General features: G+C 45.2%; 2 protein-coding genes and 1 long non-coding RNA gene across 8 annotated transcripts in view; all 3 read left to right on the forward strand.

The window, feature by feature from the left end:
* Window positions 1-24,283, forward strand: part of LOC121718806 (NACHT, LRR and PYD domains-containing protein 3-like) — an 849,641-nt gene that overhangs the window by 203,567 nt on the left and 621,791 nt on the right. The window lies entirely within an intron of this gene.
* Window positions 1,150-22,738, forward strand: LOC121718923 (zinc finger protein 254-like). 4 transcript variants are annotated; one of them, XM_042104365.1, is made up of 5 exons: window positions 1,152-1,472; window positions 6,580-6,896; window positions 8,958-9,029; window positions 10,438-10,578; window positions 21,895-22,737. In XM_042104365.1, the coding sequence occupies exons 1-5, from the start codon at window positions 1,426-1,428 to the stop codon at window positions 22,626-22,628; spliced, it is 1,311 nt and encodes a 436-aa protein (XP_041960299.1). In that variant the 5' UTR covers window positions 1,152-1,425; the 3' UTR covers window positions 22,629-22,737. The 4 variants fall into 4 exon arrangements, with proteins under 4 accessions (XP_041960301.1, XP_041960299.1, XP_041960300.1 ...); XM_042104367.1 differs by lacking the exons at window positions 6,580-6,896; window positions 8,958-9,029; window positions 10,438-10,578 and adding exons at window positions 2,677-2,784; window positions 3,869-3,903 and having other exon boundaries at window positions 1,150-1,795; window positions 21,930-22,738; XM_042104366.1 differs by lacking the exons at window positions 6,580-6,896; window positions 8,958-9,029; window positions 10,438-10,578; window positions 21,895-22,737 and adding exons at window positions 2,677-2,784; window positions 3,869-4,884 and having other exon boundaries at window positions 1,157-1,795.
* Window positions 14,948-20,777, forward strand: LOC121719096. The gene is made up of 2 exons (XR_006034159.1): window positions 14,948-14,990; window positions 20,704-20,777. It is a non-coding gene; the product is annotated as an uncharacterized LOC121719096 (long non-coding RNA).

Genomic DNA, 24,283 nt, shown 5'->3' on the forward strand with positions numbered 1-24,283 from the left:
AACTGTCAACAGCTGTCAGTTGTAGTCATGAACGCCTACAAGAGGCAGGCAAATTTCCAAAATTAAAACAATAAACAGATTAAGTGGATATCGGAGGAGCTTCCTGAGATGGTGACGTCTTCGTCAAACGAAGAATATCAAGTCTGACGCAGAGCTGGCCATATTTCTCCACGACAGGTAGCCTAGGCTACTTCATCTGCATCGCTAACTTCAGCTAAATAAGTTACGTTGGTTAGAGAGGTATTTTTTGTTTTCACTGTTTCCGTAATGTGTAGCTGGGTCATGGTTGGAGAAACGTTAAAGCAGCTGCAGGTCAACTAATGTTAGCTAAGTCTTCATTACATCTGGCAACCCAGAAGAGGCTCGCGTCTGGTAGTCTTGAGAACGTTCACCAGTGTTTTGATTTTGGCCTACAGAACGTTCGGTAACAATCCTACAAATCGCTAGCCTAGAAATCTAGGCGCGCCCCAGGGCTAGTCTAGCAACTCTCCGTTGGCTTGTGAGCTCCAGAAATCGAAACTTAATCAGGGCATTGAAATCGTGTATAGAGTCGTTTGGTGGGCTTAACATAATGATTGATGGCAGAGTTGCAACGGTTTGGCTTGAATTCCCTGCTACTTGAAAACAAATATCCTATTGCGTCCTATTGTGCAGAGGGAATGTGAAAGACAACTGATTATCCCGCCCCTCTCCTGGATTCATGCATTTCCACTGAATTATTTTTGGAATCTGATCCCTTATCATACCTGTTCATTCTTACTCGTTGCTCGACTTATCGTGACTAAATTCAAGATGGCTGCAAACGTTAAACTTCGTGAAGATACTGTCTGTATAAATCGTCTTGTAAGTAAACTACCAGTGCTTTTTCAAAGTTCTCAATGTCTCGTTTTAAATGTCAGGGCCCTCGGAAGTCTACCAATGAAGTGTGGAGATACATTGAGCCTCATAAATGGGTGTAAAACAGTGATTTATTTGCATGGCTAGCCCGATGCCGAAGCACCACTATTGAAAAAGCTGTTGGTAGCATCGGCTAACTAGCGCCAGATTTTGGAGTGCAGGGGACAAGCCAAGATGGGCTATGAGACATACGTTCACACTCGGTATCATGTTTCAATACACTTTAGGTCAATATCACACCGGAATTCTCCTTTAAGTAGAATTTAAATAAATGTAGTTATTCTGACCCCATTCAGAAGGTGGCGGTAATGCACCATAAGTAGTTTGCCAACCGCCAAAGGAGAAGAAGAAGAGGAAAATAAGCAGAAGGAAACAACGAAATTTCACAGATGTTGGTCCAATATAGGCTAAATGTTGCCGTTGACACGTGTTTGGCGTGTTTATTAGACAAACGACACACAAGGTAGGACACTTCGCTTACGTGTCTAGAGCCTAGACCAGCGATAGCCTAATAATAGCCGGTTTCATATGAGCCTAAGTGACAAGGAGGCGTCTAGTTATGTAGGTAGGCCGACCTCCGTTGGGAACATGGATTTTGGACTACAGTTGAGCTCTGGTTGTAACGTTAACGATGCCGAAACACTGCAGGTTGACCTGCTGGTGAAAGAAGAAAACATCAAAGAGGAAGAATATGGCCGTTTGATATCATGTCAAGATGAAGAAGAAAAGCCCTTTGGAGAGTTTCACTGTAACGTTAAATCTGAAACAGACAATTCAGAGTATAACGTGACCTACTATGAAACACGACACACTGAAGTGAAGAAGGAGGAGGAGGAGGAGCAAGAGGTTGAGTTAAAGGCAGAATTGGATGAGCAAGAGAACGATGATCAGCTGGAATGTAAGTCCTTTAAGATGCTCCTTTCAGACACGAATCCTATGTATTAAGCAATACATTTATTAATTTGTTCACACACTCAGAGCAGTGAGCTCACTATGAGCATACAGACAGTACACATACACATATTCTTCCTGTGGAGTATTCGTGTAACGGCATCTATTATATATATATATATATATATATATATATATATATATTATATATATCTCCTGTAAGGTATTGGGTGTTCACCCAGAGCAGTGGGCAGCCCATAATCCGGCGCCCGGAGAGCAGTTAGGTGCAGGGGTTAGGTACCTTGCTCAAGGGCACCTCATCCGTGGATGTAGGAGAGCAGTTAGGTGCAGGGGTTAGGTACCTTGCTCAAGGGCACCTCATCCGTGGATGTAGGAGAGCAGTTAGGTGCAGGGGTTAGGTACCTTGCTCAAGGGCACCTCATCCGTGGATGTAGGAGAGCAGTTCGGTGCAGGGGTTAGGTACCTTGCTCAAGGCCACCTCATCCGTGGATGTGGATGTGGGAGAGCACTGTTCAAAAGCCAGGGAGCCACTAGATATGTGCTAAAGAGCGGCATGTGGCCCTTAAGCTGCAGGTTGCCTACCCCTGTAATAGTCAAAGTGTGGTAGGAGGGAAGAGGGGGGGGTGGAGAAGAGGGGGAAGAGAGGGAGGTAGAGGTAGAGGAGGAGAGAGGGAGGGGGGGAGGAAGAGATGGAGGAGAGAAGAGAGGGAGGAGGAGGGAAGAGAAGGAGATAGAGGAGAGAAGAAAGGGAGGAGGTAGAGGAGGGATGAGAAAGAGGAGAGAAGAGAGGGAGGAAATAGAGGAGAGGGAGGAGGAGGGAAGAGAGGGAGGTGAGCATTTAAAAACTAAACAGGATTTGCTTTTCAGCTCAATTAAGTGTAAGGTATTGGGTGTCCTCCCTAGGCTCCAGTGAAACACTCCAGGCACCAGTGGAGATTGAAGTGAAGAAAGAAGAGGAGGAGCATCTTCTGGAAAGTGAGTATTAACAATTAATGAATGATGACCTTGTAATTCGTATAATTCAGTCGTATTGCCGGAACCAGAGCAACATCACGTGTTGGTAAGACTTGCTGTGCTGTGGATGTTGCAAAAGCTTTTCCAGTATGAACCCTTTCAGCTGCATAAACAAACCGTTTCCGGTGGCACCAGAAAACAACATTGAGTTAATGGTAACTTACCAATTTAAAACAATTTAAAAACGAGTTTTGAAGTCAACACTAAAGTAGACACGGGCGGCGTCATGTTCATTTTAACATTTTTTTGTATGAATGAATAAATGACGCGCCGTTTAGTTGTCAACGTGAGAGACTCTCTTCACTTCATTTATTGTAATTTCCACAATACCATATTATTCAGAGTCTGGACTAGCCTACTACTCTTAGCTTAGCTCCACCCGCTTAGCTCTGCCTAATAATGAATCGTTCTGAAAGCAGGCAGGCATGCAGCTACATTATATGCAGCTCACGTTTACACTTGCATGCATGGCGAGGTTTAAAACATTACTGCCTGTTTAACATCCAAAGACAGTCATTGTACTTCTCAAGAGTTAATAACATAGAGTTAATAACATTACAGTGAGCCAATTTAGGGGAAACCAAAAATAAATAGGCGGTCAATAAGTACAACCACTGTCGAAAAAATTGCCGTCGACTAATTTTCATGGTCAGTTACGTCAACTAAGTAGACTAATCGCGGCAACACTAGTCACACGTTACATCTAATTATTAATTCACAGGACATTCAATACTTTCACTAGCACAACAGTTATGAATAAATATATATGTAACTGACTGATGTCAAAACTACGGGCAGCTTGACTGTGACTATGTCCTGTTAGTAAACTGGAAAGAGCAAAAAATAGGAATGTAATGGTCACCTAAACATGGGTGTTACCCATGAGTACAACTAAAAGACATGACCTATCTTTCCTTTCTTTTTTAAATGAAAAATGTACAGTTTTATACGTGTGATTTAATGCTGATATACCCTACAATGTAATACATGTATTGTGAATCTTGAATCTGCCTCTCATTCTAAGACAATATCGCAACTCTTTCAGGTGTATCAGAACACCCAGACTGCCTGCAACAGAAGATCCATGGACAGAATGATGAACTCAACCTGCAGCTGCAAGAAGGGCTGCACCAATGCACAGTCTGCAAGAAGAGTTTCACAGCCCTCACTGAACTCGAGAAACACCAGCAAATACACACTTGTAGCATTAAGCAAGACCAGAGCATTGGCAACAAGACTCATAAATGTGTCCATTGTGGAAAAGCATTTGCAATGGCAGCATATCTTCAATGCCATATGCTTACTCATACTGGAAAGGGGCTTCATAAATGTGCCCATTGCAGAGAGACACCTAGAACATCCTCAGAAAGAAATAAGCTTCATACATGTGAATATTGTGGTAAAAGTTTTGAACGAATTTCAGTTCTTAAAACCCATATGATAGTCCACACTGGAGAAAAGCCTCATAAATGTGTCCAGTGTGGAAAAACTTTTTCGCAAATTCAAAATCTTAAATGCCATATGTTGGCACACACTGGAGAGAAGCCCTATAAATGTGCCCAGTGTGGAAAAGCATCCAGATCGTCCTCAGATCTTAAAAAACACATGTTAGTACACACTGGAGAGAAGCCTCATAAATGTCCTCAGTGTGGAAGAGGATTTCAACAAGTTGCACATCTCAGATCCCATATGCTAATACACACTGGAGAGAAGCCTCATAAATGTGGCCAATGTGGAGAAGCATTCAGATACCCCTTGAAACTTAATCAGCACATCAGGGCTCGGCATTAACTTTACAGGCTCTCTTAAGAAAGAGATTTGCTCTCGGGGTCCCCCTCTGGTTGAGAAGCGCACTAATACAAAAAGTAGGAACATAATTTTGAACAAAGTAGGAACACAACTCCAATATGGCATAGAGGGAATGCAACGACAGCAGAAACAGATCTCAGAATTAAAGTAGCAGCAACTGGAATCCATGCATTTCCACAGAATTATTTTTGGAATCTGATCCTTTATCATACCTGTTCATTCGTACGTGTCGCTCGACTTAATCGTGACTAAATTCAAGATGGTAAAATTCCTTAAGGTACTGTCTGTATAAATCGTCTTGTAAATAAACTACCTGTGCTTTTTCAAAGTTCTCAATGTCTCGTTTTAAATGTCAAGGCCCTCGGAAGTCTACCAACGAAGTATGGAGCTACTTTGAGCCTCGTCAATGGTGTAAAACAGTGATTTATTTGCATGGCTAGGCCGATGCCCGAGGCACCCCCATCGAAAAACTGATGGTAGCATCGACCAACTAGCGCCAGATTTCTGAGTGCAGGGGACAAGCTAAGATGAGCTATGAGACATACGTTCACACTCGGTATCATATTTCAACACACTTTAGGTCAATATCACACCAGAAACATTGTTTTTGTTTTTCTTGTTGAAAGGGTCTGGGTTCATTGAATTCAACAGAATTTTAGAACCTTAAATTGTTACGGAACGGAATCTTATGTTAGAATGTTCAAAAAACCACACCAAATGTACACAACATTGGCTTCTCATGCAAACAGGTCTGGCAACTAGTTGTTAGTCTGTCTGTATGAGGGCTCTTGAGAGGGCTGTGTTGTACTGTCTGTAGCTGTCTGTACTGTCTTACTGTGTTCTGTCTCTCTGGACTGTATAGCCATAGACTATAGTTATATAACAGTCTATATGGTATGAGCATTCATCTTTATAATATCTTCACTGAGAATGCTGAATGTCATGTTGAGGACAACGGGTTAAAGGGGTGGTTCAGGATTTTAACGCCAGACTATCGATGTAAATGTCTGTATTGACAGTGTTATTTCTAACGTTATTCTATCCTTGCATTTCAACGATCGCATTACATTTTGAGGGACTAGTTTCTTAGCAGCGGCGGAATTATACTTGCTCCGGTTAGTAGTACTGCGCCGAAAAGTAAACAGTAAAGCGCACTCCAATGGGGATACCTAGTAGTAGCCTTGGTAATATCAGTCCGCCGCTGAGTTGCAAAATGACTACTAACAACTTTAGGGACCAAACTATTGCAACGCGATGCAAGGGTAGTTGTATTTCTTACACTATTCTATCAACACAGACATTTACATCGATTGTCTAGAATTTGCCTCAGGTGTACTTTGGAGTGGGTAAGACTGTCTTTAGTGGCAGGCTAGCACATACCGTTGACTTGCGCTAGCCTAGCACCTGCGAACTCTGCAATTAGAAGGACTGGATGAAACGTGCTGAAAACGGTCTCCACTGATAAATATCACACTTGCTTACTTGGAAATAAGGTTTTATGTCCAAAATCCTGAACCACCCCTTTAAGTAGAATGTAAATACATGTAGTTATTCTGACCCCATTCAGAAGGTGGCGGTAATGCACCATAAGTAGTTTGCCAACCACCAAAGGAGGAGAAGAAAAGGAAAATAAGCAGAAGAAAACATCGATTTTTTTTTTTCAGATGTTGGTCCGTTTGGCGTGTTTATTGGACAAACGCCACGCTGTATGAGCTTGAGGTAGGCTAGGCTTGCGTGTCTACAGCCTAGACCAGCGATAGCCTAATAGCCGGTTTCATATGAGCCGGGTAGTGTGTGTAGGTTAGTTAATGTAGGCTAATTACATGTTGATTCCTAGCCAGTCCTTTTCCGAAAGGAAGGAAAATTATTTTGAGAATCATTCGATGTGTTTTTCTTTGTGTTGTTCTGTGGGCTAGAGAACTTTGGATGTGGTTTCCTTTTGCCGATCTCCGTTGGGAACATGGATCTTGGACTACAGTTGAGCTCTGGTTGTAACGTTAACGATGCCGAAACACTGCAGGTTGACCTGCTGGTGAAAGAAGAAAACATCAAAGAGGAAGAATATGGCCGTTTGATATCATGTCAAGATGAAGAAGAAAAGCCCTTTGGAGAGTTTCACTGTAACGTTAAATCTGAAACAGACAATTCAGAGTATAACGTGACCTACTATGAAACACGACACACTGAAGTGAAGAAGGAGGAGGAGCAAGAGGTTGAGTTAAAGGCAGAATTGGATGAACAAGAGAACGATGATCAGCTGGAATGTAAGTCCTTTAAGATGCTCCTTTCAGACACGAATCCTATGTATTAAGCAATACGTTTATTAATTTGTTCACACACTCAGAGCAGTGAGCTCACTATGAGCACACATACACACCCGGAGCAGTGGGCAGCCCGTAATTCGGCGCCCGGAGAGCAGTTTGGTGCAGATATAGAGATATATAGAGTTACCACAGTGCCACCTGTGGTTGTATATAGAGTAGCCTGTGGTAACTCTATACAAAACATATTGATCTCAATGGTGCATTTTGCCCATGTTCAGGGTGGAAAGTAAAAAAGACAGATTTGCATAAGACAAGTCAAATTGGTGTTTTTTAAAAAGAAGGGATCATGGAGAATAAAGACATTTTTTTAAAACATCTTTGTATATTCCCACAAGGTGTTTGGGTGCTCAGAAAATGAGAACCAAAATGATTTTTCAGACTTGTGAGGTCTGCTGTTCAGACTCTGAATGAATTTATTTTCTGTTCATTGCTTTTTGTGAGAGTGTTTCTACTTATCTCAGTAAGGAAAATAAACCAAGAGCCTATATTGAGTACAAATATGTCTTCTGAAGGCCTAAACAGAGCCCAGCCAAAAACTCCAATAAAATCTCCAATGACCATGCAGGATCATCTAGGCCAAACATGACGATTTTGCTACATACTATTCCTATTTATGTACCAGCATGCAAAATTTGAGCCTCCTACATGATTTAGTTATTGCGGTATATAGCGGTGCTGTTGATCGTAGGAAGCCCCCCCCCCCCCCCCCCCCCAAAAAAAAAGAGAACATTTTGAAAAAATGACTCCTTAAATGGTGACTGCTGGTGGAATTTGTGAAAGAAATGGACAGATTGGGTTAAAAATTATGACATCACCATCAACACAAGCATTTACAAAGCATGATTATTGCAGTACTTGAACAGGATTATTAATGTTTTTTTTTTTTTTTTTTTTCCATGTACATTATTAGTAATTAGCCACTGTACACTGTAGGCCACTGTACAAACTATTACTATTTAGAATATACAGTGCTGTGCAGAAGTTAAGACATTTATTTATATAATAACATTTATTTATTTACGATACATGATGCATTAAAAAATAATTGATGTCCTATTTTTTTTTTTTTTTAATTAAGGCATTAAGACAAAAGGCAAAATATGTTTTTTATTCTTCCCTTTAGTCAATTTCAGCATGGGTGTCTTCTTAACTTTTGCACAGCACTGTATAAACTATATAGACTTCTCTTTCATGACATTACACTGTATTGGTGCTGTGCAGGTTGAATTGAGTGCCTGTCACTTTAATGCCGTGACGCCCGTGACGCTGGCTGGATTCTCACGGTTTTAAGCTAACTTAATAGCGTTGTTGTGCATGGTGCATAAGAAGCCTAGGTATGTTAGCAACACAGGGCTTGAAAGCATTGCCTGTATCACAAACAAAAACGAAACAATGCGTGGAATTTATCTGGGAATAGGCTACCGAAGGTAGGGGCGAGCTATCTCGCTGGCGTGTTTAATTTGGTTCCTTGGTTAACATAATGTAGGCTACAAAACCTAATGTTTTTTTGCACAAAATTGCGTCTATTAATAAACTTAAACATAAACACAAACAAGCGTGATCTCCTGTGGAATCTCTGACTGCGCCTTCAACGTTAGCCTACTATTATTTGTTGACATGAAACCTGAACGAACGGCAGCCTGAAGTTCACTTGCGTCTATTTATTTATTTTTTAATTAGGCAACTTTTTTTGCAGTGGCCCTTAAATTCCAGGAGCGGCGCTGCGCCGCTGATGAATACATTGTTGGGGAAACACTGGCTATGGGCTTGTGGACTTTGACAAAAAAAGAGGCCGAACAAAATCGACACCCCCCTCCCCCTGTAAAACTGGCTGTATCTTGAAAAGTATTGATCTTACATAAAAGTAATTTTACAGTGTGTCTCCTGGGTAACATAGGTACACCTGGTAATTTTTTGAGGTGGGCCGTGGTTGAATTGACGTGGAATGACCCATTTGCTTTTCAGCGCAATTAAGTGTAAGGTATTGGGTGTCCTCCTTAGGCTCCAGTGAAACACTCCAGGCACCAGTGGAGATTGAAGTGAAGAAAGAAGAGGAGGAGCATCTTCTGGAAAGTGAGTATTAACAATTAATGAATGATGACCTTATAATTCACAGTCGTATAGACCTCTGAAGTTCGCTTACAAAAAGGATCCAAAGCTGCCACCTTTGCCCATATAAGGAGATCGGGGTGTTAATTGACGCTAACTACCTATGGCAAGTTGCATTGGAAGTTAGCTCTGGGTTAGCAAAGATTAAAGTGTGCCGTCTTCACGTACCGAAGATAACAGTATCCACTTGAATGCAGAAGACAAAACTGTGGCGCAAAACGTCTGAATTTCCGATTTATTTGTCCCCGCGAGAGTTTAACACTTCCGATAATTAAAAATTCCCATATTCTTTTCATTGCGGGTATTGCGCATCGTTTATTCAAGTCCCGCAACTCTAGCCATCATAATGCAAGAAATTCCTGCACACATTTTACAGCGATGTCTGATAACGTTAATCTAATAATGTAGCGGTGTAAATGCAGGACTGTTCACTGGACGGACCAACTTCTGACTTCAATTGAACGTAGCCCCATGCAGAGACACACACGCAGGACCACTTTGCATGTGCCTCCCTCTCTCTCTCTCAGGATTTGTCACTGCTGAAGTCAAATTATGCATCAAATCTAACCGAGGAAAGGAAAACAAATTGTATTAATCCCCCCTAAAAGTGTATTAATCCCCCCTAAAAGTGTATTAATCTCCCCTAAAAGTGTATTAATCTCCCCTATATGAAGCACTGAATTTTTTAAACATTTAAGCTCTGTGAATTATCATTTTGCATGTTTTTTTTTTCTGTTGGATGATATTTAAAATTCAATTTAAACATGTAATAACTGAAATGTATATTAAAGGACAATTCCGGCGCAAAATGTACCTAGGGGTTAATAACATGTGTACTGAGTTTGTCCGTTCTCTGGGATATGTTTTCATGCTAATCGAACGTGACCAGTTTTACCACAAACCGCTAATAAGCGTTTAACGCTACTCTTCGGGGCACATGCAAAGTAAAAAGAAATCGCTATTTCTATACCACTAACAAGGCTTAAAATAGCACCACACTTCCACAGTAGCTTAATGTGGGGGGCCCTACATGTAAACCGAAGCATTGAGAACTTTGTAAGTGTACAGACAGTTTATTAAAAAGATAGTTTATAAACAGTACCGTTCACGTATACAAGCGGGCGCCATCTTGGGAGAACAGTCACGTGACGGTTCAGCTCGTGTTGCTCCAGTTCAACGTCGTGCAACGTGAGCTGAATTGTCACATGACTGTTTTCCCAAGATGGCGCCAGCCTGTATACGTGAATGGTAGCAGCTCACTGCTCCGGGTTAGCGTGTGCTTCACCTCGCTGTGTGTTCACTGTGTGCTCTGTGTGTTTACTAATTCACGGATGGGGATAAATGCAGAGACCAAATTCCTTGTATACGCCAGATGCCCCTGCCGAGGCTGAGGATGACACCGAGGGTGATTTGCTTGCTGAGGATGAAACGCCTCCCAGAACAAGGCAGAAGAAGGAAAGTAAGAAGAAGTTAGTCAACAAAGAGAGAAGAATGAAAGGAAAATCCTACACTGGTAAGCACAGGGATGAAGAGCTGTTAAAGGAGCCACGTTTGATTGGACCAAGATGTACGTCAGTGGCTTGCGAGAAGTCGTCTAAACATCACTGCAGCGAAATCACAGAGGCGGACAGGGAGAAGATTTTTAAGAACTTTTGGGAAAACATGACCTGGGAAGAGAAAAGGATGTATGTGTGCAGTTTAGTCGATGTTGTGGCCGTGCAGCGGAGAACAGGGTCTGATACTTCACGGAGGTCATCAACTCTTGTTTTCTTTTTAAAAGTTAGAGAAGGGCAGAGAATGAGGGTATGCAAGAGCTTGTTTTTGTCAACAATAGGAATAGGGGAATGGTCAGCCCTTAACTGGGTGAAGGAAACACAGAGAGTAGTAAACACTAATTAATTACCATATGTCTGTACATATATATATACGGGCTGATGAAAGTAGACAGCTAAGAGAGACATACTGACCAGGCTACCGAAGTTGTGTGGAAGATCTGCTCCAAGAAAATCGTTGTGAAAGACGGACAATCAATTTGAACACTTGCGTGTGCACCAACCAGCGGAATATTACACATTGCCAGCCTTCGCTGGGCCTAGCAAAAAAAGCTACTTAAGACTACTATCGTGGTCACTCATTTAAAATCTTCAGTAGTAGGCCTACGCTATGGAGCATCCCACGTTATCAGGCTACCGTCTATGCTGACTATGAGGGCGGCGGGAAGTGAAAGTAAAGGGCTGCGATCGCGCAATCCAGGCTATAGGAGGGCAAAGTAAAAAAGAACTTACAAATAATGAATCCCGATTACCACTCCGCTGCTGTCTGGGACTTTTGCTAAATGCATGAAATTCAAGCCTTACAGTGAAAGACGGATAGGCTACCTTCTGATCCTGTAATTAACGAAAGAAATGGTTTAGGCCTATTTTAACAAAGAGTAAGGACTAACCACTCATCGAGTGGTTAGTGGAGTTCGTTGACTATTAAAGGGACACCAGGCAACGTTTTCGTGTTAATTAATCATCTTCGTAAGTCGGTATATGGTTAAATGACTCATTACGGGGCGAATGAAGGCTCTCTCGCCCACCCCTACTGCCTGTAGGAAGAATATCCCACTTGCAAGTTCGGTGTATCCTACCTGCCGACCTTCCGTCTCACAAAGTCTCAGACATCGCGAGAAGCAGGATCAGTTTACATCCTGCATCCCCAGCACAGAGGCAGGCTAACGAAACGCTAGCGATTGTTGCAAACGTGTGTATAATGGCAGAGCCGGTCAATGGGATTTTACAAAATGCCAAATAAAACACGACAGAAACTGTATTTTGCTACGCTACTTGTTTTGGAACATCAACAAACACCACTAACCACTCGGTGAGTTGCACAGTTTTGAAAACGAACATTAAGGGTTGTTTTAGGACATGTTTGAGTAGCCTACTACAGTATGCCCATTGCCAGCCACCCTGAGAAGTCAAAGGCGATTCAAAACGAGTCAGAAAAGTCGAGACAGGACCAATCGTCAAAATTTCGGTGTCCACCACTCTAGTTCATCCAAAACAAACCAGAAAAGGGTCTTAAAGTGCTAAAAAACTGAATTTTCCTTTAACAATTCCATTTTGCATTTCAATATTGTCATTTACATTTAAATATCTGTCTAATGGTAAATGCATGCTGTCTTTGTATTTTCTGTGTCATGCCAGGTTAATAAATGTCTCTTCAATCTGTCTCGTTCGTTCGTTCTCACGCCAAGACCCCCCACCTGTTTCACTTCGGTCTGTCGTCAGTCACTCGTTCTTGGCTAGAAGCAGAGTGATTATGGCTCTGTAGCCTAGGCAAAATGGGGACTTGAAACCTTTTCATCAATATAATCTTCCTGCCAAGCCTTTAAACATGTTTGTCAGCATAGCCTACTGGATCTTTGTTCCTTTATGAATGAACACATTTTTAAAAAAGAAATTAGCTGATCTAGTCGTAGTATACTCTATTTACCTTCAATATGTCAATTTAATGTCAAGGTGAATGAACACATTAGCTACTGCTGTTTTGTCTAAAAGTACACATAATCATGAAGTTGCAGCTATATATTTGCCGCTACAATTACAGTGTTGTTGACCGTTTGCACAAACGAGGAGCTGAGAACCTGCATTCCATGATTCACCGCTGAACTACGTTGTAGGCTACCGGAAATGCGACTGAACGAACGAACGAACGAACGAATCATCTTGGTGAACTGAACGACGCGAACTGTGTCATGAGAACGAACAACAAAATCCACCTCTAATTCACTAACGGCCTCTACACACAGTTGCGTGCGTTGCAATGCTGGACGCATCCCATTCACTTTACATGGGCTCACGTCATCCGTTGCCAAGTTGTGGGTCCGTTGCGTCGCGTTTCTCCCGTCGCTCGCATTGAGAAGTTCAGCTGTTGCTTCACCGACGGATGGCACCGGCCAATCAAGCCAATCGACGGATGGCACCAGCCAATCAAATTACGGTTATACCTTAAGTCATTTGCATAGCTACTGTCGGGAACGCAACTGTGTGTAGGAGCCGTTACAGCAGAAAAAGTAATTAAAAGTATATAATATAAAAAAAAGTCCAAGTCAAAGTCTGCTTTATTGTCAATTTCTTCACATGTCAAGGCATACAAAGAGATCGAAATTACGTTTCCCACTATCCCACAGTGGAGACAAGACATATTTTACCAATAAGGTCCACAGACAAACATAACATTCAAGTAAACAATATAAAAAGTAAATAAGAAGGCACATACAATGAAGAAAACACAACTAAGCAATAAGGAAAGTAGAAGATAACAAATATACTAAAATACAAATTATACTAAATAACACTAAATCTAAATCAAGTCTAAAACAGTATCCACATAGTGGGTGATTAAGCATGAGGCGCTTGCAATGACTGAGGCAAGGACTGAGCCTGTGATTCTCTGTGCATAGTAAGTGCATGCCAAATCAGCAGCATGTCTGTTAACACCAAAGAGCCGTGCTTGTTTGTGTAGCAATCAGAGGACACACTCAACTGTAGTAACTACATTCTGTTGCGCTGTCCCATCCTTTCAGGAAGCTCACCCATGTACTTCGTGCAAACAGGTGTCCCCTCATGTTCCCCCACCACCCGCAACGAACTTCTCCTATCCCAGGGCAGTGCACACTCTAGAGCAGTGTTTCTCAAAACTTTTTCAGAGCAAGGCCCACTTAACCAATAAAAAAGAAACTCAACGCACGGACCACCTACCCTGCTTCATCAGTATATTAGCCTACACAATAGGCCTACTCACTGAACCACCTTGCTTATTGTCTTTGCACTTTGCTTATTGTGTCAGAGGATTCATATGATTTAAACTGGCATGTCTTACATAGACAGTGTTGACAGTGTTGCAGAACTGTTTGGATTTACATACAAGTTATTATATTGCAAACAATTCATCTATATCAGTGGTCCCCAAACTACGGCCTGCGGGCCGGATACGGCCCGCCACCTCATTTTGGGTGGCCCCCCAAAACATATCCGTGGTATATAGCATCTGGCCCGCATGGGACTACGACATCGTCAAACTATAACCTCCGTAATTTCCCCCATTCATTCTCTATGGCGAGTCTTAACAGTACACATGTAATACTCTTTTTGTCCACTGGTGGTTGTTTTGGCGCTGTTTCGCGTTTGCCATCGAAAACGGAATGAAATGTAGGCCTACCTGCAAACAAGGTAAGAGGCCTATGCTGACTGCATCAGTGCTCAGTATTCTAAAAGTTTATCAATTAATTGTTAATAACTAACTTCTATTCAAGTCATATTTCTGGGACTTTCTGGGATAATTATTTCTATTTTTTATTCACTCGTTCATACAAATTCACAATTCACAAAGTTCTCATCAGGTGAGTGAAAGTGGTCATTTCAGATGTTTTTGCCAGCACTTCATAAAACTCTCATAGTTTGAGAACAATTTATTTGTAGGATATTGCTTGTTCACAACTTGAGCTGTGTATGCAAAGACACAGATTTCAGAGTTCACACATTTTGAATAAAATACACTTTTGGGACTCCCTGCTAATACTTTTGGAATGCTATTTTATTACTAGTATTATTTCATTTGAGCTACATTTTACACTGATATGGCATGATTGCAATATAAACATAGCTAACAATAGTATTAAATTGCAGTAGCGATTAAATGTAATGAAGTATTCAACTAAGGTAGACTGCTGTTGTTCACAGCACTGAGGTATTTATGTTTACTAATATACTCCGAGTCTCTGGCCCTCTCTTAGAGCCAGGCATAGTGAGCTGGCCCTCGGAAGAAAAAGTTTGGGGACCACTGATCTATATTATATTTTACCACGTCTGCTCGCGGACCACTTGGGATAGCTTGCGGACCACCAGTGGTGCCCGGACCACACTTTGAGAAACACTGGTCTTGTCAGACACCAAACAGGACGAGGACCACAATTGCGTCACGTTCAAAAGTTTATTTAAGGGTTGGGGGTTTCAGGGGTTCCGGGGGGGTACAGGAGTTCCAAGAGTCTGCGTGTGTGTGTTCCCCCAGTAGCCGAACAGCGAAGGCAGGAGCTGGATGATCCGGGAAGTCCTGGGGGAAACACACACACAACAGCAATGAAACGAAGCAGCAGTACAGTCAAGGACTAGGCGGTATTCGTAGAAGAGGGACGGAAGGCAGGTCAAGATTACCGGGGCTGGAGAACACAGAAGTAGTCGAGCGGGTCCGGGATCACAGGCAAAGAGTCAGAGGCGTTTTCAATAAACAGGCAGGTAACTGGTGCTGGTTGCAGACGATCTGACAAGTGTGGACTGAAAAGCAAGGCTTTATATAGAGGGCATGATGAGTGGTGAATGCAGTGCAGCTGGTAGGTAACGAGGGTGAGGCAGAGCAGAGCAGGAACAGGTGGAGGTCATCAGGCTTCAATCAGCACGTGTTACCAGGCAGAGAGAGAGCTCATGACAGAACCCCCCCCCTAAGGGACGGCCCCAGAAGTCCCCAAGAGTGACACCACGTCGGGAGGGCGGAGGGGAGCCGGTGGAGGGCTAGAATTCCTCCGAGCGGTCCGAGTGAACATCCTCATCCTCGGAGGGAGCTGGAGGGTCGTGGACAGAAGACGGGACAGGTACCGAGACAGGGTCAGGGTCAGGCACATGACAGGAAGCCGGGCGGGCAGGACGGTTAGGGACCCCTCTGGGGCGGCCCCTACGGATTGCAGGTTGATCAGGATGCAGACGGTGGAAGTCGGCGATGAGTGTCCGGTCCACAATCCGACTGGCTGGCACCCAGGTTCTCTCCTCAGGTCCATAGCCCTCCCAGTCGACGAGATACTGGAGGCCCCTACCTCGCCGTCTGGACCGAAGCAGGCGTCGAACGGTGTACACCAGCCCACCGTCAACGAGGCGAGGAGGAGGAGGAGGAAGCGGCACGGGGACCAGCGGGCTTTCATGCGTCGGCTTGACTTTCGAAACATGGAAAGTAGGGTGCACCCTCATGGAGGTTGGCAACTGGAGCCGGACTGCGGTTGGGCTGATGACCCTCTGGATAGGGAACGGGCCGAGGAATCGAGGTGCCAGTTTACGCGATTCCACCCGCAGTGGGAGATCCTTGGCTGACAGCCACACCTTCTGGCCAACACGGTAGGCGGGTGCCGGCGATCTTCGGCGGTTAGCCCCAGTGGCATAGCTGACAGCTGACTTGAGTAGCGTGGCACGAGCTTGTGACCAGGTACGACGGCAACGGCGGGCATAGGCGAGGGCAGACGGGCAGGACACATCTCCTTCCTGGCTGGGGAACAGGGGGGGCTGGTAGCCATACACACACTGGAAAGGTGACATACCAGTGGCAGAGCAGGTGAGGGAGTTGTGAGCATACTCTATCCACATCAGTTGTTGTGCCCAAGCCTGGGGTTTGCGAGAAACCATGCACCGCAGCGCCTTCTCCAGCTCCTGGTTTGCCCGCTCGGATTGACCATTGGACTGGGGGTGGAACCCAGAGGTGAGACTCACTGTGGCCCCTAGAAGACGGCAGAACTCCTTCCAGAATGTAGAGGTAAATTGCGGGCCTCGGTCAGAGACAACATCCCTGGGCAGCCCGTGTAGACGGAAGACATGATCAAGAACAGCCTGGGCAGTCTCTCTGGCAGATGGCAGTTTAGGGAGGGGAATGAAGTGTGCCATCTTGCTAAACCGGTCAACCACAGTGAGAATGACAGTCATCCCACCTGATGGTGGGAGGCCAGTTACAAAGTCCAAGGAGACGTGGGACCAGGGTCGTGTGGGCACAGGCAAGGGCTGGAGTAAACCAGCGGGGGGCCGAGTGGAGGACTTGTTCTGATTGCAGGTGGGGCAGGCACGGACGAATTCTCGGACATCCCTTCTCAAAGACGACCACCAAAAGCGCTGGGCAAGGAGATGGCAGGTGCGGGCGGAGCCCGGGTGGCAGGCAAGGCGGGAGTTGTGTCCCCACTGTATGACCCGGGACCTCAAATTATCTGGGACGAAGAGACGACCGTCTGGGCATGCACTGGGACTGGGATGGTCACGGAGGGCCTCTTGAATTTCCTCCTCGATATCCCAGGTCAGGGCAGCTACGACGCAGGGATCGGGCAGAATTGATGCAGGTTCCTGGGAAGGGGCGTCATCCTTATGAAACTGACGGGAGAGAGCGTCCGGCTTGGTGTTCCGAGAACCTGGGCGGTATGACAGGGTGAAGTTGAATCTGGTGAAAAACAAGGCCCAGCGGGACTGTCTGGGGTTAAGACGTTTGGCATTGCGGATGTATTCGAGGTTTTTGTGATCGGTCCAGACCAGGAACGGAACTGTGGACCCCTCCAGCCAGTGACGCCACTCCTCCAGGGCAAGCTTGACAGCCAACAGCTCACGGTTTCCAACATCATAATTGCGCTCTGCAGGTGAAAGCCGGCGAGAGAAAAATGCACAGGGGTGCAACTTGTTGTCCTCCTCTGCCCGTTGAGAGAGTATGGCCCCGACTCCCACGTCTGAGGCATCCACCTCGACAACGAACTGCCGGTCTGAATCCGGCATCTGGAGGATGGGGGCAGTGGTGAACCGGGCCTTGAGGGTATGAAAGGCTGTGTTGGCCTCTGGGGTCCAGGAAAAGGGGTGTTTGATGCTGGTCAGAGCTGTGAGGGGAGCGGCGACGGAGCTGTAGTTCCGGATGAATTTCCGGTAGAAATTGGCAAAACCGAGGAATTGCTGCAGCTTCTTCCTATTCCCCGGAACTGGCCAGGAGGTAACTGCCGAGACCTTTGCGGGGTCCATCTGGATATTGCCTTCAGCGACGATGTATCCCAGGAATGACACAGTCTGAGCATGGAACTCGCATTTCTCCGCCTTGACATAGAGAGAGTTCTCCAGGAGCCGTCGAAGAACCAGCTGGACATGACGGGTGTGTTCGGACAGAGTTCTGGAGAAAATTAAGATGTCGTCCAGGTACACGAAGACGAATTTATTCAGCATGTCCCGCAGCACATCATTCACCAGCGCCTGGAATACCGCTGGGGCGTTGGTGAGGCCAAATGGCATTACCAGGTACTCATAATGGCCGGTGTGGGTGTTGAATGCTGTCTTCCACTCGTCACCCTCCCTACTCGCACTAGGTGGTAAGCATTTCTAAGGTCCAGTTTGGTGAAAATAGTGGATCCCTGGAGCAATTCAAAAGCAGAGGTGAGTAAAGGCAGAGGGTACCGGTTCTTCACTGTGACATCATTCAGGCCTCGATAATCAATGCAGGGGCGAAGAGAACCATCTTTCTTTCCCACAAAGAAGAACCCGGCACCAGCAGGAGAGGAAGACGGGCGGATGAGTCCAGCTGCCAGGGAGTCCCTGATGTAATCCTCCATAGTTTTTCTTTCAGGAGGGGATAGTGAGTAGAGGTGACCTTTGGGTGGAGCAGTCCCAGGGAGGAGATCAATGGCACAGTCGTACGGACGGTGTGGGGGCAGAGATGTGGCTTTGGTCTTGTTGAACACCTCTCGGAGGCCATGGTAACATTCAGGGACATTAGAAATGTCGTGGGCAATGCTGGGGGGTACTGAGCCGGGGGGCAGCGAGGCAGCACGCAAACAGGTCAGGTGGCAGGCATTTCCCCACTCTTTCACAGTTCCGGAGGCCCAATCGAGGTGAGGATTGTGGAGACGGAGCCAAGGGTAGCCCAGGATTAGGGGTTGGCCTGGAGAGCTGAGCAGGTGGAAGCGGATGGTCTCTCGGTGGTTTCCTGACACCATCATTGAGATGGGGGCTGTGATGCTGGTAACTGTGCCAATTGCGTGACCGTCCAGGGCCCGGGCTGGAACAGGAGTGGACAAGCGATGGCTTTCCAAGCCCAGCTGACGAGCAAGTCCTGTGTCAATAATGTTTGCTTCTGCGCCAGAGCCCACCAGGGCTGCCAGGGTGTGGGTGGAATCAGACAGGTGAAGACAGACTTGGATGAGGGGTTTACGGCTGATGGAGGGCTGAATGTTCATTGAGCTCATCCGGATTCCTCCTACATCTGGTGAGCTCCGGCTTTTGCTGGACAGGTGGCGACTCGATGACCATCACCACCACAGTACAGGCACAAGTTGGAGGTGATGCGTCGCTGGCGCTCTGCAGGGGTTAGGGAGGTGCGGCCGATCTCCATCGGTTCAGACTGGTCCGGCTGGCTAGATGGTGTGGCAGGTGCGGACAGAAGGGCAGTTGGGACACTCCGTGTGCTGGTGGATGGACTCTGGCGCCCTCTCTCATGACGGCGGGCCTGGATCCTGCGGTCGATGCGGACAGCCAGAGCAATGGCTTCATCAAGAGTGGGGGGTTGATCATGGGAAACCAGCTCGTCCTTTATGTAGTCCGCCAGGCTGTGGAGGAAAGCATCCACCAATGCTTCCATGTTCCAGGAGCTCCGACTTGCCACGGTTCGAAAGTCGATGGAGTAATCCGCAACAGTCCTTCTGCCTTGGCGAATACTCATCAGGATCCGAGATGCCTCGGCTATTGTGGATTCCAAATCGAATACCTTTAGCATCTCCTCTGCGAATAGGTTGAAGGTTGCACATGCTGGGGTCTGGCGCTCGAACTCCGCCGTTCCCCAGAGTCGAGCTCGGCCCGTCAGGTGAGTGATCACGTAACCGACCCTCGCCCCTTCAGTGGCAAAAGTCCTGGGTTGCAGGGTAAACTGGACACGGCAGCTCGTCAGGAACGCCCGTACCTGGGTTGGGTCGCCGCTGAACCGCTCTGGATTGCCGATCCTGGGTTCTGGGGCTCCGGCAGCCACGGTAGCAGTGGACTGGGCAGGAGACTCGGGTGCTGGGCCGGTGAGCAGGCTGGCTGGGGCTGGGCCGGTGGGAGCAGGCAGAGGAGAAAGGTTGGTGAGAAGTTGAATGATCATTGCAAGTTGTTGCTGTTGCTGCTGGAACTGCTGACGCTGGCTCAAGCCGGCTTGAAGTAGGGAGGCAATGTCAGCAGTGTTGCGGTTTACCTCTCTCTCTGTCTCTTCCAGGCGTTGCATGGCGGTGGGTGGTTCTGGTTCGTCGGTTTCCATGCTGGTTCGACCGTGCGCTGGGTCCATGTTTGGTCAGATCGTACTGTCAGACACCAAACAGGACGAGGACCACAATTGCGTCACGTTCAAAAGTTTATTTAAGGGTTGGGGGTTTCAGGGGTTCCGGGGGGGTACAGGAGTTCCAAGAGTCTGCGTGTGTGTGTTCCCCCAGTAGCCGAACAGCGAAGGCAGGAGCTGGATGATCCGGGAAGTCCTGGGGGAAACACACACACAACAGCAATGAAACGAAGCAGCAGTACAGTCAAGGACTAGGCGGTATTCGTAGAAGAGGGACGGAAGGCAGGTCAAGATTACCGGGGCTGGAGAACACAGAAGTAGTCGAGCGGGTCCGGGATCACAGGCAAAGAGTCAGAGGCGTTTTCAATAAACAGGCAGGTAACTGGTGCTGGTTGCAGACGATCTGACAAGTGTGGACTGAAAAGCAAGGCTTTATATAGAGGGCATGATGAGTGGTGAATGCAGTGCAGCTGGTAGGTAACGAGGGTGAGGCAGAGCAGAGCAGGAACAGGTGGAGGTCATCAGGCTTCAATCAGCACGTGTTACCAGGCAGAGAGAGAGCTCATGACAGGTCTAGAGTTTCACCCACCACTAGATGGGAAAAATGAATTTACAAAAAAATGCTAATTGTTTTAAATTGTTGTGGAAAAAATAATTGAGCACGTTAAACTGAAATAGTTGACTACAATACATGTGATTTACTGTATTATAAATGTATTATATGTATGTACTATTTGTATTGACTATTAAAAATATCTGTGTTGCATTAAACCCAGCCTGTTTTTGTATACCTCTCTGATAGGTGGCACTATTGAAATTGCTAGAAGTAGTAACGTATACTTTCTAAAGAATAATGTTTTGTGTAAATGTGGCCTGGATGTAGCCTGACGAGCCAGAGCCACATTAAAATGTAGGGTCTGGGCACTCACCGTTCGCAGTGCTCAGTCCGAGGGGCGGAATAATCGGTTGTCTTTCAAATTCCCTCTGCACGCAATAGAACAACGCTGAGTCCCATGCGTTTTCCCACCAGCGGAGCTAGTTGGCTAGTTCAAACATTTGCCAACTTAAAAAAAGCTTAACCCGTGTCACGCTGTTCGCCAACAGCCACATCCATCTTTGTTTTCAAGTAGCAGGGAAGTCAAGCCAAACCATTGCAATCTCAATCATTATGTTAAGCCCGCCTAACGACTCTATACATGATTTGATTGGCCTGATAGAAGTTTAATTTTTCGAGCTTTGTCTGTAATTTGTCTCTATTTCTCGACAAATTACATATTTATAGGACCGTAACGATATGCGATTCGAAACCGAAATCGCGACACTCATATCCACAAACTATACGCGTAGCCACGGGCGAGGTTAGGCCCGTCTACTTGTCACTAGTCACACGTTACCTAGTTATTAATTCACAGGACATTCAATACTTTTAATAACACAGTTATGAATAAATATGTAGGTGAGTCAGCTACAGCAGAGCCAGCTAAAGGTGATTCAGCTAAAGGCTGTTTTGCACCACATTAGTTAGTTCTTGGGGCCCACTTATTCACTTTTGTCAGTGGATTGAACATGTAGCACCCATGAGTACAACTAAAAGACATGAGGTATCTTTCCTTTCATTTTTAAATGAAAAATGTACAGTTTTAAACGTGTGATTTAATGCTGATATACCCGCCATGTCAAACTGTAATAAATGTATTGTGAATCTTGAATCTGCCTCTCCTTCTCATTCATGCCTCTCAAGTCCATATCGTAACTCTTTCAGGTGTATCAGAGAACCCACATGTAACGCAACAGAAGATCCATGGACAGAATGATGAACTCAACCTGCAGCTGCAAGAAGGGCTGCACCACTGCACAGTCTGCAAGAAGAGTTTCACAGCAATCACTGAACTCGAGAAACACCAGCAAATACTCACTTGTAGCATTAAGCAAGACCAGAGCATTGGCAACAAGACTCATAAATGTGTCCATTGTGGAAAAGCATTCGCAATGGCAGCATATCTTCAATGCCATATACTTACTCATACGGGAAAGGAGCTTCATGGCAGAGAGACACCTAGAACATCCTCAGACAGGAATAAGCCTCATACGTGTGAATATTGTGGTAAAAGATTTGAACGAATTTCAGTTCTTAAAACCCATATGATAGTCCACACTGGAGAAAAGCCTCATAAATGTGTCCAGTGTGGAAAAGCTTTTTCGCAAATTCAAAATCTTAAATGCCATATGTTAGCACACACTGGAGAGAAGCCCTATAAATGTGCCCAGTGTGGAAAAGCATCCAGATCGTCCTCAGATCTTAAAAAACACATGTTAGTACACACTGGAGAGAAGCCTCATAAATGTCCCCAGTGTGGAAGAGGATTTCAACAAGTTGCAAATCTCAGATCCCATATGTTAATCCACACTGGAGAGAAGCCTCATAAATGTGGCCAATGTGGAGAAGCATTCAGATACCCCTTGAAACTTAACCAGCACATCAGGGCTCGGCATTAAGGGAAAATTCTGGTTTTTAGCACTTTAAGGCCCTTTTCTGGTTTGTTTTGGATGAACTAGAGTGGTGGACACCGAAATTTTGACGTTTGGTCCTGTCTCAACTTTTCTGACTCGTTTTGAATCGCCTTTGACTTCTCAGGGTGGCTGGCAATAGGCATACTGTAGTAGGCTACTCAAACATGTCCTAAAACAACCCTTAACGTTCGTTTTCAAAACTGCAACTCACCGAGTGGTTAGTGGTGTTCGTTGATGTTCCAAAACAAGTAGCGTAGCAAAATACAGTTTCTGTCGTGTTTTATTTGGCATTTTGTAAAATCCCATTGATTTCTGTTGGAAGACTCATTGCACGTTGATAGCTGCGCCACCGTCTATGCTTCAGGTTCAAATATTGAGCGCGGTTGTGAATAGTTCCACAATAGCAAATAAGACGGCTGGAAATCATACATTGCGCCGATATATTTGCTTTTAATAATCAACGAACACCACTAACCACTCGGTGAGTTGACCAATCGTCAAAATTTCGGTGTCCACCACTCTAGTTCATCCAAAACAAACCAGAAAAGGGCCTTAAAATGCTAAAAACCGGAATTTTTAATCTTTAACTTTACAGGCTCTCTCAAGAAAGATTTGCTCTCGGGGTCCCCCTCTGGTTGAGAAGCGCACTAATACAAAAAGTAGGAACACAACTCCGATATGACAGAGGGAATGCAACGACAGCAGAATTCATGTTGCATAGCAGCTCTTTGCGCTTCGATTTGGGGGTGGGGGGTCGCCTACAGAGGGCCGCTCAGACAATGGCAGAAGTGCCGTGCGTCATGTTATGAGGTTATGTGCCATCAAAATGATTTTGGAAACGTTATGTTGAGGTAAAATACATCGCTACCTTGAGCAACCTGGAATGGCTCAAAAGGCCTTGGATTCTGTGGTTAAATGGAACCTTGGATTCTGTGGAATGGCTCAAGAAGGCCTTTGATTCTGTGGTTAAATGGAACAGAGTTTTACCTCACAACACGGAGCTGGTTTGTGTGACTGTTTTCAAGCACACCGTATTCCGATTAAGGTCCACATTCTGGTTATGGCAAAGTTTTAATGTTAGTAATCATCCAGAGCCTAGGTTGGGTGCGTGTGCAGCATGGGGTCAAACAAATGGCGATTGTCTGCCTGATCCTGCGCTGACAGCAGAATAGGTAGACGACGTTAGCAAGTGGCCAGAGATTCGTTAGCCCGACATATACGGCTATCTGGTTGACAAGCCCAGCGTGTATACTGTACATGCAAAAAAGTAGTAAAAGTAAGCATTTTTTTGACATTTCCTTGATGTTTCAGTCAATTCACACACACAATGAATACATTTCAGAATAAATTTGCTTCCCTTCATGGATGGAGTTGTTTTCATTGTGTCACTAAGATAAAAAAAAATACATACATATATAAAACACACACACACACACACTCTTTAGCTTTACAGATAAAAGTTGTCCCCTATGAACAAACAAATATGTGAGAAGTACAGCACTTCTGCTTTACAGTCAATCAGGAGTGCTGTGCTCACACTAGCCATACTCACCAATCAGAAAGGACACAACTAAATCAATCATTCATTGACATTCAAAAATTTGACTGGATATCGTAATGACTTTCAGAAAATCGCAATT

The sequence above is a fragment of the Alosa sapidissima genome, chromosome 9 (genome assembly GCF_018492685.1).
Source record: "Alosa sapidissima isolate fAloSap1 chromosome 9, fAloSap1.pri, whole genome shotgun sequence".
Lineage (NCBI taxonomy): Eukaryota > Metazoa > Chordata > Actinopteri > Clupeiformes > Clupeidae > Alosa > Alosa sapidissima.